The sequence below is a fragment of the Saccharomyces kudriavzevii genome (genome assembly GCF_947243775.1).
Source record: "Saccharomyces kudriavzevii IFO 1802 strain IFO1802 genome assembly, chromosome: 2".
In the NCBI taxonomy this organism is placed as follows: Eukaryota; Fungi; Ascomycota; class Saccharomycetes; order Saccharomycetales; family Saccharomycetaceae; genus Saccharomyces; species Saccharomyces kudriavzevii.
Window position 1 is genome coordinate 211,450 of NC_079273.1, and position 16,818 is coordinate 228,267.

The 16,818-nt window shown below is 36.7% G+C and overlaps 5 protein-coding genes and 1 non-coding gene across 6 annotated transcripts; 4 read left to right on the forward strand and 2 right to left on the reverse strand.

Moving 5' to 3' along the window:
• Nucleotides 1-68: 68 nt before the first annotated feature.
• Nucleotides 69-2,978, forward strand: PDR3 (drug-responsive transcription factor PDR3; the record flags this gene model as incomplete). Its single annotated transcript, XM_056227881.1, has 1 exon — nt 69-2,978. The coding sequence occupies one exon, from the start codon at nt 69-71 to the stop codon at nt 2,976-2,978; it is 2,910 nt and encodes a 969-aa protein (XP_056085994.1).
• A 2,492-nt stretch (nt 2,979-5,470) lies between these two features.
• Skdi_2.trna5S lies at nt 5,471-5,552 on the forward strand. Its single transcript has one exon. It is a non-coding gene; the product is annotated as a tRNA-Ser (tRNA).
• An 895-nt stretch (nt 5,553-6,447) lies between these two features.
• Nucleotides 6,448-13,935, forward strand: UTP20 (Utp20p; the record flags this gene model as incomplete). Its single annotated transcript, XM_056227892.1, has 1 exon — nt 6,448-13,935. One exon carries the CDS (start codon nt 6,448-6,450, stop codon nt 13,933-13,935), a length of 7,488 nt encoding a protein of 2,495 aa, XP_056085995.1.
• Nucleotides 13,936-14,219: 284 nt separating this feature from the next.
• HTA2 (histone H2A) lies at nt 14,220-14,618 on the reverse strand (the record flags this gene model as incomplete). The annotated part of the gene is made up of 1 exon (XM_056227903.1): nt 14,220-14,618. One exon carries the CDS (start codon nt 14,616-14,618, stop codon nt 14,220-14,222), a length of 399 nt encoding a protein of 132 aa, XP_056085996.1.
• A 695-nt stretch (nt 14,619-15,313) lies between these two features.
• HTB2 (histone H2B) lies at nt 15,314-15,709 on the forward strand (the record flags this gene model as incomplete). Its single annotated transcript, XM_056227914.1, has 1 exon — nt 15,314-15,709. One exon carries the CDS (start codon nt 15,314-15,316, stop codon nt 15,707-15,709), a length of 396 nt encoding a protein of 131 aa, XP_056085997.1.
• A 254-nt stretch (nt 15,710-15,963) lies between these two features.
• On the reverse strand, nt 15,964-16,278 carry ECM15 (Ecm15p; the record flags this gene model as incomplete). The annotated part of the gene is made up of 1 exon (XM_056227925.1): nt 15,964-16,278. The coding sequence occupies one exon, from the start codon at nt 16,276-16,278 to the stop codon at nt 15,964-15,966; it is 315 nt and encodes a 104-aa protein (XP_056085998.1).
• Between the last annotated feature and the right edge of the window lie 540 nt (nt 16,279-16,818).

Below are 16,818 nucleotides of genomic sequence, written 5' to 3' on the forward strand. Positions count from 1 at the left end.
CAGAAACCGCAGAACTGGGACGACAACTGCATCTGTGTTTTATTGTCTCCTCCCACCGCGTTATCTCAATGAAGGTGAAGAAATCGACTCGATCAAAAGTCTCTACAGCATGTGTCAATTGCAGGAAAAGAAAAATCAAATGCACGGGCAAACATCCATGTACAAACTGCATTTCATATGATTGTACGTGTGTCTTTTTGAAAAGATACTTGCCGCAAGGTAAGGATGCTCCACAGCCTTTTCCTGCTGCGACCGCTCCCTCATCTTCGTCACATCCCGATGTGGACCTCTCGACAGACATGCATCAGCTCAATACTGTGATTAAACTGGATAATCAGGATTACTTCAAATTGATGAACGAGCCGATACAAACTCCAGTGTCTCCGAACCCTACGAATGCTCCTAGTAATGACAATAATATCCTTTTCAAAGACGATTCTGATTCTCAAATCCAGCTAGTCGCATATCAAAACATTTTAACCAATTTGAAGACTCTACCACCTTCCAATGAAACTCGGCTTTTGATCGATAAGACCAGGACACAATTGAATAACCTGATTAATAATTGGAACCCTGAAGTGAACTATCCCAAGCTTTCCAAGCTTTCTCCTCCCCCACAAAGGTCCATAGAAACCTGCCTTTTAACTAATAAGTATAGAAATAAAATATACATGACGAGATTCTCCTTTTGGACGAATCAAATGGTTAAAACTCAAAGCTCGGATTCATTTATGGCTACGATCCCGTTAGTGGATGAAGTTTTTGGTCTTTTTTCTCCTGTACAGGCCTTTTCACTAAGAGGCATAGGTTATTTAATAAAAAAGAATCTTGAAAATGCACATTCTCTGATGCTCATAGATACTAAAGAAACCATTTACTTGATATTGAGATTGTTTGATTTATGTTATGAGCATTTGATTCAAGGTTGTATTTCCATTGCCAACCCATTGGAGAACTACCTTCAAAGAAAAAAGCAATCTTTCACTAAGACGGCATCCGCCTCTTTGCCCACTTCCCCAGCACCTTTATCCAGTGATTTGGTCATATCCGTTATTCATCAACTACCTCAACCGTTTATACAAACAATTACTGGGTTTACAACTGATCAACTGATAGCAAATCTGCATGACTCGTTTTCGATGTTCCGAATAGTTACCCAAATGTATTCTCTACATAGGAAACGCTTTGCAGAATTCTTAAACCAGGTTTTTTCTTTGCCTCTTCAAAAGAGTGATATGTTTTCATCATTTTGCTCTACAGAACATCTTCTATCCACTCTCTGCTATGCATACTATAACGTCACTTTATACCACATGTTAGATATAAACACATTGGACTATCTAGAGATTTTGGTGTCCCTGCTAGAGATTCTAAATGAGATCGATGAGCGTTTTGGATTCGAAAAAGTGCTAGAGGTGGCCGTAACGTGTTCTATCAAGATGGGGTTGTCTCGCTGGGAGTACTATGTCGGCATAGATGAAAATACTGCTGAAAGGAGAAGAAAGATATGGTGGAAGATATATTGCTTGGAAAAGCGTTTTCTGATCGATCTTGGCGACCTATCATTAATTAATGAACGTCAAATGAACTGTCTTTTACCAAAGGAATTCAGGGACATGGGATTCATTAATCATAAAGAATTTCTAGCAAAAATTAGCACGTCTTCTCTATCACCATCGTCCCCCGAACTAAAGGACTTGCCGTTGTCCGGACTAATTGAATATGGTAAGTTAGCGATTGCTCAAATTGTTGGAGAATTCTTTTCTGAAACTCTCTACAATGAGAAATTTACGTCTTTAGAAACATCGGTTAAACCCACACTTGTAAGACAGAAACTATTGGAAAAAATATTTGAAAATGTTGAATCTTTCAGGGTTAAATGGGCTAAAATAAAATTTCACACTTCAAGGGTTTTCCAAATAGCTCTCTCTAGTTATCCGGAACAGTCAAGAAATGACTTGATTGAAGCAGCCAAGTTTGCGAGTTACTATAAAAACACGTGGTTTTCTATTCTGGGTGCTGTTAATAACTTAATTGCTAGACTATCTGAAGATCCTGAAATAATGACGGAGCAGTCCCTGAAATATGCGGATGAAATGTATCAGGATTGGAAAGAAATTAATCAGTTCTTGATCCAAGTAGATACCGATTTCATTGTTTGGAGTTGTTTAGACTTTTATGAACTGATATTTTTCGTGATGGCTTCGAAAGTTTATGTGGAAAGTCCGCACGTCACCTTAGAGGATGTCATTAGCACCTTAAAAGTCTTCAAAAGAATAACTAATATCATGTCATTCTTTAATAATAATTTAGATGACGAAGATTCAGACTGCCAAACTTTTAGGGAGTTTTCGAGAAGCTCGAGCTTAATTGCCATATCGATCAGAATCATATTCATAAGATATTGCTACGTTGAAGAAATTGATAGAGCTGAATTTATTGAACGTTTCAAAGAAGTTGAGCCCGATTTAAGTGATCTCTTGCAGCAATTTTTCGACACTCGTTCCTTTATATATGAATACTTATTGAAATCCGTGGAAAAATCTGGCTTTCATTTGACAATCAGAAAGATGTTAGAAAGTGATTATAAAATTTTATACAGAGACAAATTTGCCGCAGGGAGTACCTGCGATCAAGCCAGTTTGAACCAGTTTCCTCATCTATGTTATGGCGCTGCTCCCGCTTGCGGAAATTCCTCTACTTCTTCAGCAAATTCGCCGTTGAAATTATCCGCTTTGTTGAACTCAGGAGAGGAGCCGTACACTCAAGATGCATCAGAAAATACTTCAAATGATCTACCACGTCAGGATCGATCATTACAGCAACCTAAAAGACAACAGCCTATTCCCAGCCAGATCAATGGTAGTGAAAACAATATATACAATTTGGGTACTTTGGAGGAATTTGTTAATAGTGGAGATTTAACTGAATTGTATCATACTCTTTGGAATGATAACATATCAGATCCCTTCTTGTGAAATTGCTAAAAAGGAAAAGAACAGAGCATATACTATGAAGGTAAACACAGCGGATGAGTGGGTTAGAATTGATTTCACTGCACTATCCTACTTCTGCTAACACCAGATTATCTCATTTTCATCATTAAGCTAATAAAGAGACCTGTATCTATCATTTTCAGGCAATATCATTTTCGGGCTGTTCTTTTATATTAGATTAACCTTTTGGTTTACTTGCGTTGTTAAAAAACATTGTAAGTGTGCGGGTCAGAAACCGAACAGACGTTATTGCAGATGATGACTTCTTTGGGTTACGGGACGTGGCCTACTTTTAGTGTCGATGATGCCTCTGAAGCGCTTTACTTTCCTTTTTCGATCGCTTCTTTCGTTGAGATATCCCTCTGAGACTGTGTTACGCTCATGATCCAGTTTTAAAACTTTATGCTATATTGACTCACAACTAATAGATCTTCAACTTCACCTACACTTACTTTTTGAATGTTATCATTTCCTTCATCTGAAGTGGATGCGATGTTGATGTGAATACATGCCGTATTTAAGAGATGATGTAGATTATGGGACTAATATAATATCAAACTGTCATCAAACTCAAATAGAGGCTGAAGCGCAAGAATTGATACTGTAATAGGTTCATTTATTTCCAGTGTATAAAACAAAGATAAAAATGTTTCCAATACCATGTAGAACTCTTAATTTTATTTTTATAGATTCCTAAATTCCTGAGACGAGTTTTTTTATATATCCAACCTAATATTATTATTTTTATCAACAACTAGAATCTCAAAAACTATCACAAGAATTACAATTTTTCAGTATAGTCTACATCGTTTTAGACTATTAGTGTAGTTTGCTGTGTGTACCATGATAAACTTATTTGTTCTAGCAATATTTAACTTGAAGAATATGTATCGCAGTAAAATGTGCTCGGAGAGCCGTTTCAAACATCAATTTAGTCAATAAAAAGGTGCAGATGGGTTTGTTTTTTTGTCACTTCACAATCTTGCTAATCAAACGTTAAAGGAACTTCCTATCTAAATCAATTGCTGCTCTCCGTTTTCTTATGAGATTCGTTAGTCTAACTGTTAATGAACAGTAGTTTTAATTAAGAGTAGAAGCAGGTATTTCTTGTACTATATAACATGCGTATATGAAACTGTTGGAAAAATAATCAAATACTCATCAATTTACTAGTACAGCTGATTAATACATTCATTCATGTGACTAGAAGATTATCGTATACGGTGTTAAGAAGATGACGAGAATTATCAGACTAATAAAATAAGATTCAGAACAGTCGTCGAATTTAGTGGAAGCTGAAGCGCAAGGATTGGTAATGCAATAGGATCAATGAATAACGACGTATAAAATGAAGGAAGAAATAAGAATAAAATTATTTAAAATTGTCGATTCCCTTTCAAGGATTCCTAAATTCGTGAGGAGAACTTCTAGTATATTCTATATACATAATATTCTTAACCTTATCAAAAATGGAATCCAAACAATTGTCATAAGATTTTATTGGTCAAAAAAAACATACGCTGTTTTGGACATGTCAAATGTGTTCAATATAATAGTAAGCTCGAAAATTTACAGTAGATTCGATGTAAGAACTCATATCCTTTATATATGAATTACAGTTGATGTGCAATAAAAAAAAATCTTCAACTCAACCTGCACCCACCAATTGAACAGCAGTTTAACATATTTCATCTTAAACTAAGTGCTAGGTACTATTTTTTTAAACCATCTAGATATTCGAGGATGTCACTATGGTTACTTATTCAATCAATGATAAAAATCACTTCTTTCGACCCTAATAGCGGTTCCTGTAACTTGGTTACGAAAAGCCCCCATAGTGGCGAGATTTGGTTTCGTTCAAGATAGAGTGCGTAATTATAACCTTGGAAAATTGTCTGTGTATCGGGGACAGTCACTTTTGATCTCAACTAGCTAGACTGCTCCATCTCTGCATATTATCTTTTATATTATGGCTCGAGTAATACTAGAGTAATATAGCAGTCATGTTCTGTTGATAATTGGTAGTAGTAAATAAGAATAAAAGCAGAACTCTTTCTTATACTACATGAGAGAGGTATATAAAACACACGCCGATTGGACATATTAAGTATGTTCAACATAATAATAAACTAGGGAATTTACTATAGGTTCAATGTAACGACTCATACCACTTATATATAATCCCAAGTTGGTGTTCAATTAATGAATCTTTAACTCCAAATGCACCAACCAATAGAACGTCATTTCAACATTCTTCATCCTGAAGCAAGGGTTAGTTATGTGAATAATGATGAACCTACTTGTTCCAACACTACCTAATTGTTCAGGTATTTACACGTTCGGGATAATACATTCAAGCAACCCTGTAAGTTGCTTGACGTACTCATTCTTATGTTTTTCGTGAATATGTTCGTTATGTGCTCTAATCGTACTGACGTATTCCATCTTTTTGGGTAAAGATTTCCATCAAGTTAGGCAACTTGGCCGAGTGGTTAAGGCGAAAGATTAGAAATCTTTTGGGCTCTGCCCGCGCAGGTTCAAATCCTGCAGTTGTCGTTATTTTTTTCTTTCCGACGACGAGTATATGTTAAGTAAAGACTAAATGGCCTCCTTTTCTTATTTTTTTTATACTAGTGATGATGATAAATGTTTTGAAGGAGTGTATGATATTATTCAGCTGGTCTGAGTGTATAATAAAAGTTTCGCTTTCCATATTAGTAGGAAAGTTCATTAATGACCTTTTGAGACCAATTCATATTGTATTAGAAGTTCGTCATGTTGAAACGATAATCAAGTATCGTCCATTGGCTAGTAGTACAAAAGATGGAGAGTATCATCATATGCGGTCTTTAAAAGATGATGTAGGTCACGGGACCAATACAAGATCCAACTTTCATCAAATCAGTGGAAGCTGAATAGCAAGATTGATAATATAACAGGCTCGATTAATGACAATACATGAAACGAAGACAGAAACATGTATAATATAATGTGGAATTCGCTTTCTGTGAATATGTAAATTCCTAAGAACGTTGAGTATATTCCATATACCTAACATTATTACCTTTATGAAAAAACGGAGTCCCAAAAACAGTCCCAAGATCCACACTTAAAATATACTATATGAGCTATATCGCGTATTGGTGAACTTTCCTTACTGGCTGAAAAAGGCTTGATGAGCTATTTTCTAGCCTTGCTCTTATGAGCGCGCTTGTCTGACGCACAAATATGTGGTCACCCTACGTAGTTACGAAAATTTTGAGATGTCTTCCCGAAAATTTTTAGCGATGAGCATTGAAAAGTTGTCATTGATATATTCAGCGTTATAGATAATCTTGACTATACAGTAATACAAGATATAAAAATAAAGAAAATTCTCCATCTTTTATCTACATTTTGATTATATTGATTGTATTTTGAGTATTGGGCGTATATTTTTTTTGTTAGGAAGATGGCAAAACAAAAACAAACTACAAAGTCCTCTAAGCGATATAGATATTCCTCCTTCAAGGCCAGGATCGACGACTTGAAGATTGAACCAGCTAGAAATCTGGAAAAAAGAGTTCATGATTATGTTGAATCGTCGCATTTTCTTGCTTCTTTTGATCAGTGGAAAGAAATCAATTTAAGTGCCAAATTTACGGAATTTGCAGGCGAAATAGAACGTCATGTTCAGACATTACCCCAAATATTATACCATGATGAAAAAATTTTCAACTGTTTAGTTTCCTATATTGACATCCATGATGAGTTCTCTTTGCAGCCGCTGTTGGACCTCTTGGCTCAATTCTGTCACGATTTAGGTCCAGATTTCTTGAAATTTTATGAGAAGGCCATCAAAACTTTAATAAACCTGTTGGATGCTGCTATAGAATTCGAGTCTTCTAGTGTTTTTGAGTGGGGTTTCAATTGTTTGGCCTATATTTTCAAGTATCTTTCGAAATTTTTGGTCAAAAAACTGATATTAACTTGTGATCTTTTAATTCCATTATTATCTCATTCTAAGGAATATCTTTCAAGATTTTCAGCAGAAGCCCTATCTTTTCTAGTGAGAAAAGCACCTGTCTCTAATTTAAATGAATTTGTCAGGTCCGTTTTTGAGAAGTTAGAGGGGGATAATGAACAAACTAACCTTTACGAAGGTCTTTTAATACTATTCACTGAATCCATGACTTCTACACAAGAAACACTACATTCTAAAGCTAAAGTTATCATGAGTGCTCTATTACAGGAAGCCTTGACGAAATCATCTTCAAAAAGATCTGTTTCATTGCTGTCAGATGTTTGGATGAACATTAGTAAATATGCCTCCATCGAAAGTTTACTTCCGGTCTATGATGTCATGCTTGAGATTTTCAACGATTCGCTCGATACCGCCGATCTTGATAGAATATTAAAGGTATTGGCAACGATTGTCTTCTCGGAAAGTGGCAGAAAAATTTCTGATTGGAACAGTATCATTAGCTTAATTGAAAAAATGATGAATCACAAAAATCGTTCTTCTCTATCTCCAGATAACGTGGCGTTCCTGTTTGCCTTGTTTATCCGTAATAGTGATGTAAAAACTTTAACTCAATTTCACCAAAAACTATTCAATTACGCTTTAACAAATATTACTGATTATTTCCTTGAATTCTTTCAATTTGCATTGAAATTAAGTTATGAGAGGGTATTTTCATTTAATGGTTTAAAGTTCCTGCAATTATTCTTAAAGTCGAACTGGGGATCGCAAGGAAAAAAAATTGCACTATTTCTTCTGGAAATGGATGGAAAACCTGAACTACAGAAAATATTGAACGTAACTCTTCCAGATGAGTTTACTTTATCCATTAGGGACTATTTTGTCACAGTAGCGGAAATTAAAGATTCAAATGATCTTTTCGAAATATATTGGCGAGCAATAATTTTCAGATCCTCAAAATTACGGGATTCGGCAATTATTTCCTCTTTGATTGAACGTATTTTTTCAGCATATATATCCCCAGACAACTTCACCAAAGACACAGTTGGCACACTCTTAAAGGCATATTCTAAGAAAGACGAAGTTCTAGGAGAGAATTTACTAAGGAATATTTTGGAGAATTACGAAAGCTATAAGGATAGTTTGAACTTTCTGAGTGGATGGAATCAATTCATGAGTAATGTTGATCCTTCGGAAGGCGTAAAAGAATTAATATCGGCGTATCCGGAGCTGCTTCTAAACTTAACAGATAACCTCGTGTTACCTGACGGAAAAATTCGTTATGAAACTTTTGAATTGATGAAGACTCTAATGTTTTTGCAGAACATGCCAATACCTGACCTTCTTTCCTCGTGCATGATAATCGAGCAAGTACCTCTAACACTTCAAAATGCCAGAGATTTAACCATCAGAATTAAGAATGTTGGTGCTGAGTTTGGAAAAACTAAGGTAGATAAGTTAACATCCTCTTTTTTCCTCAAGTACCTGTTTGGTCTTTTGACTGTTAGATTTTCTCCTGTTTGGACCGGTGTTTTTGATACCCTTCCTAATGTTTACACAAAGGATGAAATCCTAGTGTGGAACCTCGTGCTATTGTTTATAAAGTGTCCTGATGAAGATCGGAAGGTAGATTACTACGAGCCTCTTCTTGAAGATGGCACAGATTCAATTCTGTGGGATTCGAGTGTGGTGAGGTTAAGAGACACTATTGATTCGTTCTCGCAAGTTTGGTCAAAGTATTTTACTCAGAATGCAAGTATCATAGAGACAACTGTCGGAAGACGGGGAAATACTACTTTCCCAGTTTTGATTAGAAATCAAGCTCTTAAAGTCATGCTATCCATTCCCCAGATCGCTGAAGGCCACTTCGCCGATATCGCACCTTTTGTTTTCGATGATTTCAAGACTTACAAAAATGAAGAGGATATGGAAGATACAACTCAACGTGTTATTACTGGTGCATGGATGGAAGCTGATAGGAACTTGTTTTTGAAAACTCTAGGCAAATTCAAGAATATAAAGAATATTCGCGGTGCAACGGAATTACACGAACATTTGATGGTATTATTGGGTAGTCGTGACACAGATGTTCAAAAGCTGGCATTAAACGTCCTCCTTGCTTATAAAGACTCGACTTTGAATAAGTACAGGGATAACTTAAAAAATCTGTTGGATGACACTTTATTTAAGGACGAAATTACAACATTTTTAACTGAGAATGGATCACAAAATATGAAGGGCGATGACGCGAAGGTGGTTATGCCTTATGTTCTTAGAATTTTCTTCGGTCGAGTGCAAGTCCCTCCAACTAGTGGACAAAAAAGAAGTCGTAAAATAGCTGTAATTTCTGTTCTGCCAAACTTTGAAGAGGTTTACATCAATGATTTTTTAACCTTAGCCAGTGAAAGATTGGATTTTCAATATTTTTTCAAGAATGATCATCAAATAGATAGTTCAAAGGCCACTTTGAAGACTATCAGACGCATGACGGGTTTTATCAACATTGTAAATTCTGCACTCTCTGTTTTACGAACAAATTTCCCACTATATACCTCTTCCGTGCTGCAGCCATTAATCTACTCGATTGCCATGGCATATTATGTCCTGGAAAATGAGAGTGCAGCAGAGGTACATTCAAGAAAGATGGCAGGCAATTTGAGGCAGCAAGGTCTGAAATGCTTAAGCAATACCTTTGAATTTGTTGGTACTGCATTCGATTGGTCTGCAGATATGGATGCTATTTACACTGTTGTTATTAAGCCACGTATCCAGCACTTCTCAGACGAAAATTTACAACAACCTTCGTCTTTGCTACGAGTTTTCCTTTATTGGGCCCATACTCCCTCTTTGTATCCATTTTTGTACTACGATGAATTTGCTGCTGCTATAGCATTGATGGACACCATCTCAAACCAACACGTGAAGGAGACTGTCATCAGCCCCATTATAGAGGCAGTGGATGCGATTATTAGAACACCAGTAAATGACGATCGTTACGTAGATCTAGTAACTCTCATTTGCTCATCCTGTTTGAAGATACTTCCTTCATTATACAATAAACTTTCTGACCCGAACTCGATTTCTATATTTTTGAACTTGCTCATTAGTATCACTGAGCTGGGCTTCATTCAAGAGAATGACGTAAGAAGTCATTTGATTAGTTCACTTATATCTATATTGAAGGGGAAGCTAAAGAAATTGCAAGAGAATGACGTACAAAAGATTTTAAAAGTACTCAAACTTTTAATTTTCAATTACGATTGTTCTTGGAATGATGTCAAAGATCTCTATGCCACTATATCTTCTTTGTTTAAAACTTTCGATGAGCGAAATTTGAGGATCTCATTGGCAGATCTCTTCGTGGAACTTGGCAGAAAAGTGCCTGAATTAGGAAACATTTCGAAGTTAGTCGCGGACTTAAATTCATATTCCTCATCACGTTTGCATGAGTATGATTTCCCCAGGATTTTATCTTCTTTTAAAGGGCTAATTGAGGATGGTTATAAGTCCTACAGCGAGATGGAATGGTTACCTCTGTTGTTTACCTGTCTACACTTTATCAATGATAAGGAAGAGCTTGCACTAAGGACAAATGCATCGCATGCTATAATGAAGTTTATTGACTTCATTAATGAGAAGCCTAATTCTGATGAAGCCACAAAGTCAATTTCTATGCTAAAAGACATTCTTTTACCCAGCATAAGAGTTGGTCTAAGGAACCCTCTGGAGGAAGTTCAAAGCGAATATGTGTCGGTGCTATCATATATGGTGAGAAACTCCAAATATTACACGGATTTTGAAGACATGACCATTCTACTATACAATGGTGATGAAGAAGCGGATTTCTTCGCAAACATTAATCACGTTCAATTACATCGTCGTCAAAGAGCCATTAAGAGGTTAGGTGAACATTCCCATCAACTTAAGGATAATAGCATATCCCATTACCTAATTCCAATGATAGAGCATTATGTATTTTCAGACGATGAGAGGTATAGAAATATTGGGAATGAAACACAGCTAGCCATTGGAGATTTGGCACAACATATGAGTTGGAACCAGTACAAAGCGCTTCTTAGAAGATATATTTCTATGTTAAAGACCAAACCAACTCAAATGAAGCAAGCCGTATTGTTAATTGTTCAACTCTCAGTTCCGCTGAGAGAAACTCTTCGTACTGTTAGAGGCGAGACTGGATCAAAGTCCAGTTTGAGCAAATTTCCCTCCAATTTAGAAGAGCCAACCAATTTTATCACGAAAGAGCTATACCCCGCACTTTCAAAGATTCTGGGTACAAGAGACGATGAAACTATCATTGAGAGGATGCCTATTGCAGAGGCCCTTGTCAATGCTGTATTGGGACTCACGAATGATGACATTGTCAATTTTCTTCCAAGTATATTAACGAATATTTGCCAAGTTTTAAGAAGTAAATCCGAAGAATTAAGAGATGCTGTGAGAGTGACTTTGGGCAAAATAAGTACCATCCTAGGTGCTGAGTACCTTGTCTTCGTGATAAAAGAGTTAATGGCCACCTTAAAACGTGGTTCTCAGATTCATGTATTGAGTTACACTGTCCACTACATACTTAAGAGTTTACAAGGAGTATTAAAACATTCTGACCTGGATGCGTCTTCCAGTATGATTGTTAAGATCATTATGGAAAACATCTTCGGTTTTGCGGGTGAGGAAAAAGATTCTGAGAATTATCACACAAAAGTGAAAGAAATCAAGAGTAATAAAAGTTATGATGCGGGTGAAATTCTCGCCTCAAATATTAGCTTGACGGAGTTCGGGACATTGCTATCTCCTGTGAAGGCTTTGTTGGCGGTTAGAATCAATCTGAGAAATCAAAATAAATTAAATGAGTTATTGAGACGATACTTACTGGGTCTAAATCATAATAGTGATTCTGAGTCAGAAGACATCCTCAAGTTTTGTCACCAGCTTTTCCAGGAGTCAGAGGCAAGCAACTTTACCCAAAAGCCTAAGAGGAATATGAGACCGGAGGTGGACGAAAAAGAAGATTTTTTCCTGGTGAATTTGAACTCGAAGTCATACACCATCAATTCGCATAACTCTCTTTTGAGTAGCACTTTACAAAAATTTGCTTTGGATTTGCTAAGAAACGTAATAGCTAGACATCGCTCCTTTTTGACCGTCTCGCACCTGGAGGGTTTTATTCCATTCTTAAGAGATGCGTTACTTTCTGAAAATGAAGGTGTGGTAATCAGCACCTTACGTATTCTTATTACATTAATCAAATTAGAGTTTTCGGATGAATCTAGCGAAATCTTCAAAAATTGCGCAAGAAAGGTGCTAAACATTATCAAAGTTGCTCCTTCAACCTCAAGTGAACTATGCCAAATGGGTTTGAAATTCCTTTCCGCTTTCATACGTCACACGGATGCAACGTTGAAAGACACCGCGTTGAGTTACGTATTAGAGAGGGTTTTGCCTGACTTGAACGAACCGAGCAGACAGGGTCTTGCCTTTAACTTTCTAAAAGCTCTCGTTTCAAAGCACATTATGCTTCCGGAACTCTATGATATCATGGATAGTACCAGGGAGATTATGGTCACAAATCATTCAAAAGAAATTAGAGACGTATCGAGGAGCGTCTACTATCAATTCTTAATGGAATACGACCAAAGTAAGGGCCGTTTGGAGAAACAGTTCAAGTTTATGGTGGACAATTTAGAGTATCCTACTGAATCCGGTCGTCAATCAGTAATGGAATTGATTAATTTAATCATCACAAAAGCGAACCCTGCTTTACTATCAAGATTATCTTCTTCCTTCTTTTTGGCACTAGTGAATGTCTCCTTTAATGATGATGCGCCGAGATGTCGTGAAATGGCTTCAGTTTTACTTTCTACGATGCTTCCAAAACTTGAAAGTAAAGACCTCGAAATAGTTGAAAAATATGTAGCGGCTTGGCTGAAACAAGTTGAGAATGCGTCCTTTTTGAATCTGGGGTTGAGAATTTATAAGATCTATTTGAAAAGTATTGGATTCGGTCATAATGCGAACTTGGACGAGCTTGCCATTAAGCGTATAAGATATGTGCTAACAGACACGTCTGTAGGATCAAAACACGAATGGGACCTTGTATATTCAAGTCTGAATACATTTTCGTCATACTTGGAAGTTTCAGAGAGTGTCTACAGGCATGATTTCAAGGACATATGGGATGGTATCATCACATGTCTGTTATATCCGCACTCATGGGTCCGTCAATCTGCGGCAAACCTCGTTCGTCTACTGATAAACAATAAAAATAAGCTGGAGGTGCCACTGAACGATTTGGAAATTCAAACCATTGCAACAAGAATCCTCCATCAATTGGGTGCACCTTCTATTCCAGAAAGTCTCGCTAACGTTTCGATAAAAACGTTGGTTAATATTAGTACCTTATGGAAAGATGAGCACACGGCATTTGTTATGGATGTACCGAAGAAAACTGAAGAGGAACCCAAATACGCTACTGCGATTGACTTCATGGTAACTCGAATCGGTGGTATTATTAGGTCAGATGAACACCGTATGGATTCCTTTATGTCAAAGAAGGCATGTATTCAACTACTGGCTTTATTAGTTCAAGTTTTAGATGAAGGTGAAGTAATTGCAGAGGGTGAAAAGATATTATTACCGTTATATGGTTACCTAGAGACTTATTATTCAAGAGCAGTTGATGAAGAGCAGGAAGGACTACGCACTCTTGCCAACGAGTGTTTACAAATACTAGAAAACAAGCTTCCAGTTTCCGAGTTTACGAGAATATATACTGCTGTCAAACAAACAGTGTTAGAGAGAAGGAAGGAAAGAAGATCTAAGAGGGCAATTTTGGCTGTTAACGCGCCACAACTATCTGCTGATAAAAAGTTAAGAAAGCATGCCAGATCCAGAGAAAAGAGGAAGCATGAAAAGGATGAAAATGGTTACTATCAAAGACGTAACAAGAGGAAGAGGGCCTAATTATAGTAGTAACATATTGAACATGTACAGTAGTAGATTGAAATTTCATTTTTAATGCCAGAGCAAGTATTTAGTCTCTCCATTAGTTGAGACATCTATTTGGTTATTTAATTCATTTTAATAATTTTTTCCTTATTAATAGTTATACTATACACTGCACCTAATAAAACGATACTATTTTATAAAACTGTTAGAAAAAAGACACCAGTCTTTCTCATATGACCTACATTAAACCCCGAAACGTCAAGAATGTTTGTTTTGCTTTGTTTTTTAGAACACGATTGTTACAATTCTTGAGAAGCTTTGGTAGTCTTGGCGGACTTCTTTGGCAACAAGTTTTGATGAATGTTTGGCAAGACACCACCTTGAGCAATGGTGACGTTACCCAACAACTTGTTTAATTCATCATCATTTCTGATAGCCAATTGCAAATGTCTTGGAATTATTCTGGTCTTTTTGTTATCTCTAGCGGCGTTACCAGCCAATTCCAATATTTCTGCGGCCAAATATTCTAAGACGGCGGTCAAATAGACAGGAGCACCAGAACCAATTCTTTGAGCGTAGTTACCTTTTCTCAAAAGCCTGTGAACTCTACCGACTGGGAAGGTCAAACCAGCTTTAGCAGATCTAGATTGAGAAGCTTTAGCAGCTGAACCAGCTTTACCACCTTTACCACCGGACATTATATATTATATTTGCGTTTGTTTTGTGCTTATTTGCCTCTACATCAAAAACAAGAAATGTATAGAAATATCTAAATGTAGGAAACAAATGCAAGAAAAATATGTCGTAACCGAAAGCGAGAGGAAGTAAAGGAGACTTCAATTGAGGGAACACTTAAGCTTTTGAAAAGAGCACACTTCTCCATCCTTTATATAGAACCTATCTTCATTGTCGCTACTTACATCGAAGCCTATATATTTAAACCGCAGAACAATCGAAAATAGGCAGCGTGTCGCGACTACGGTTGAAGTTCATCTGTTCTATAAAATTCGCACCACTCCAAGAAATAATGGGAACGCTTTCCGCGTGGTCTGTGCCCAACGCTTCGCCTAATAACGTGCTGTTCTCAAAATTTCGCCTATCCTCGGGATCACAAGTATAATGAGCTTCTGGTAAATCGCGTTTCCCAAAAGAAGCCATCAAGCAACGCGTTAAACAATATGGGAACGTCGTTTGCCATATATAAGCATACTGAATTGATGTGCTGTTATTGAAAAGTTCTAATTATCTTTTAAGAGCAAGTGTAGTTTAGGGTTTGAGCAACTTATCTTGTCTAATTTGTCCTTGTTTTCTCAGTACGTTCAGACTTTTTCATTTAAGATAATCTAACTTCTGTGTACATAAACCAAGAACTTCCCTTAAAAGTGATATAAATATGTCCTCTGCTGCTGAAAAGAAACCTGCTTCTAAAGCCCCAGCTGAAAAGAAGCCAGCTGCCAAGAAAACGTCTACTTCTACCGATGGTAAGAAGAGATCTAAAGCTAGAAAGGAGACCTACTCTTCCTACATTTACAAAGTTTTGAAGCAAACTCACCCAGACACTGGTATTTCTCAAAAGTCCATGTCCATTTTGAACTCTTTCGTTAACGATATCTTTGAAAGAATCGCTACTGAAGCTTCTAAATTAGCTGCCTATAACAAGAAGTCCACTATATCTGCAAGAGAGATTCAAACCGCTGTGAGATTGATCTTGCCAGGTGAATTGGCCAAGCATGCTGTCTCCGAAGGTACTAGAGCTGTTACCAAGTACTCTTCCTCTACCCAAGCCTAAGTCATTTTTCTCAATTTTAATACTTAGTTATTGTTTTTTTATTGGCATTTTTGATATATTGTAGCATTAGGGTTCTGTCGTCCAGATATGATTAGAAAGGGTCTAATCAATCAACCTCCTGAAGGGAGTTGTATAAGGTATATAACATTATAAACGAAAAAAAACGGGAAGGAAACTTGTAAAAAGCCATTACTAAATTGCTCTCTGGAACTCTTTTAGAAATACACCCTATTTAAGTTTACTACATAAGTACTTTACTGAGATATTTTCTTCAAAACAACATCGATCTTATCTTGGGCAGTTTGATGCTTATCAGTCCTAGTCCCGACACGAATATCAGTGTGCACTCTAACATACCCCTTTTCATGACCGTATTCATGAATTTCGCCAATCAAACCCATCACTTCATCCCAAGGTCCTTCAATGGTTGTACCAGCACTGTGTAAAGTGCTCTTTAATGAGCTCTCTCTGATTTTTTTTTCAATCAGCGCAACAAAGTCAGATATGCTAGCAGAATCGGTGCCAATAGGAACCATACACACATCAGCTAAACAAAAGATCTTGGGCATTCTGAAACTCAAAGTTTATGTGATTCGAAGTGTGAACGTGAATGCAGTGACAAAGAGTCTTAATTCCTAGATCTTTCATTTTGAAGATAATTGTGGGTTCCCGTCAATTGTATTCTCTTTTTTTTTTACGGAACAAGGACAAGACCCCGTGCCTTTACGACCCCTGAAAGAAAACGTAAAGGAGCCAGCCATACAAGTCAATTTTAAAAATTGAGCAATAAGGACTAAAATTCAGAGCTCAAATTCGGGCGTGAAAATGAACTTTAATCTTCAATACAAACTTGTGTGGAAATTACTGATTGCAAAAAAAAAAGCTGTGATTCTAGTATTGGTTTCTTCTTTCGAGAGAAATATTGATAACATCTATTATATAACAAAAAGTAAAAATTGAATATTAAAAAACAGATTACACAGTGAACTGTCATGTTTTATTCTGCTTCAACTCTAAAGTAAGCCATTATAATTGCTGCTTTGAACACGGCAATTTAAGAACTGGCCTCTACGCATATATATGAAAAGGTTTGGGAGGTTTTATTTTTA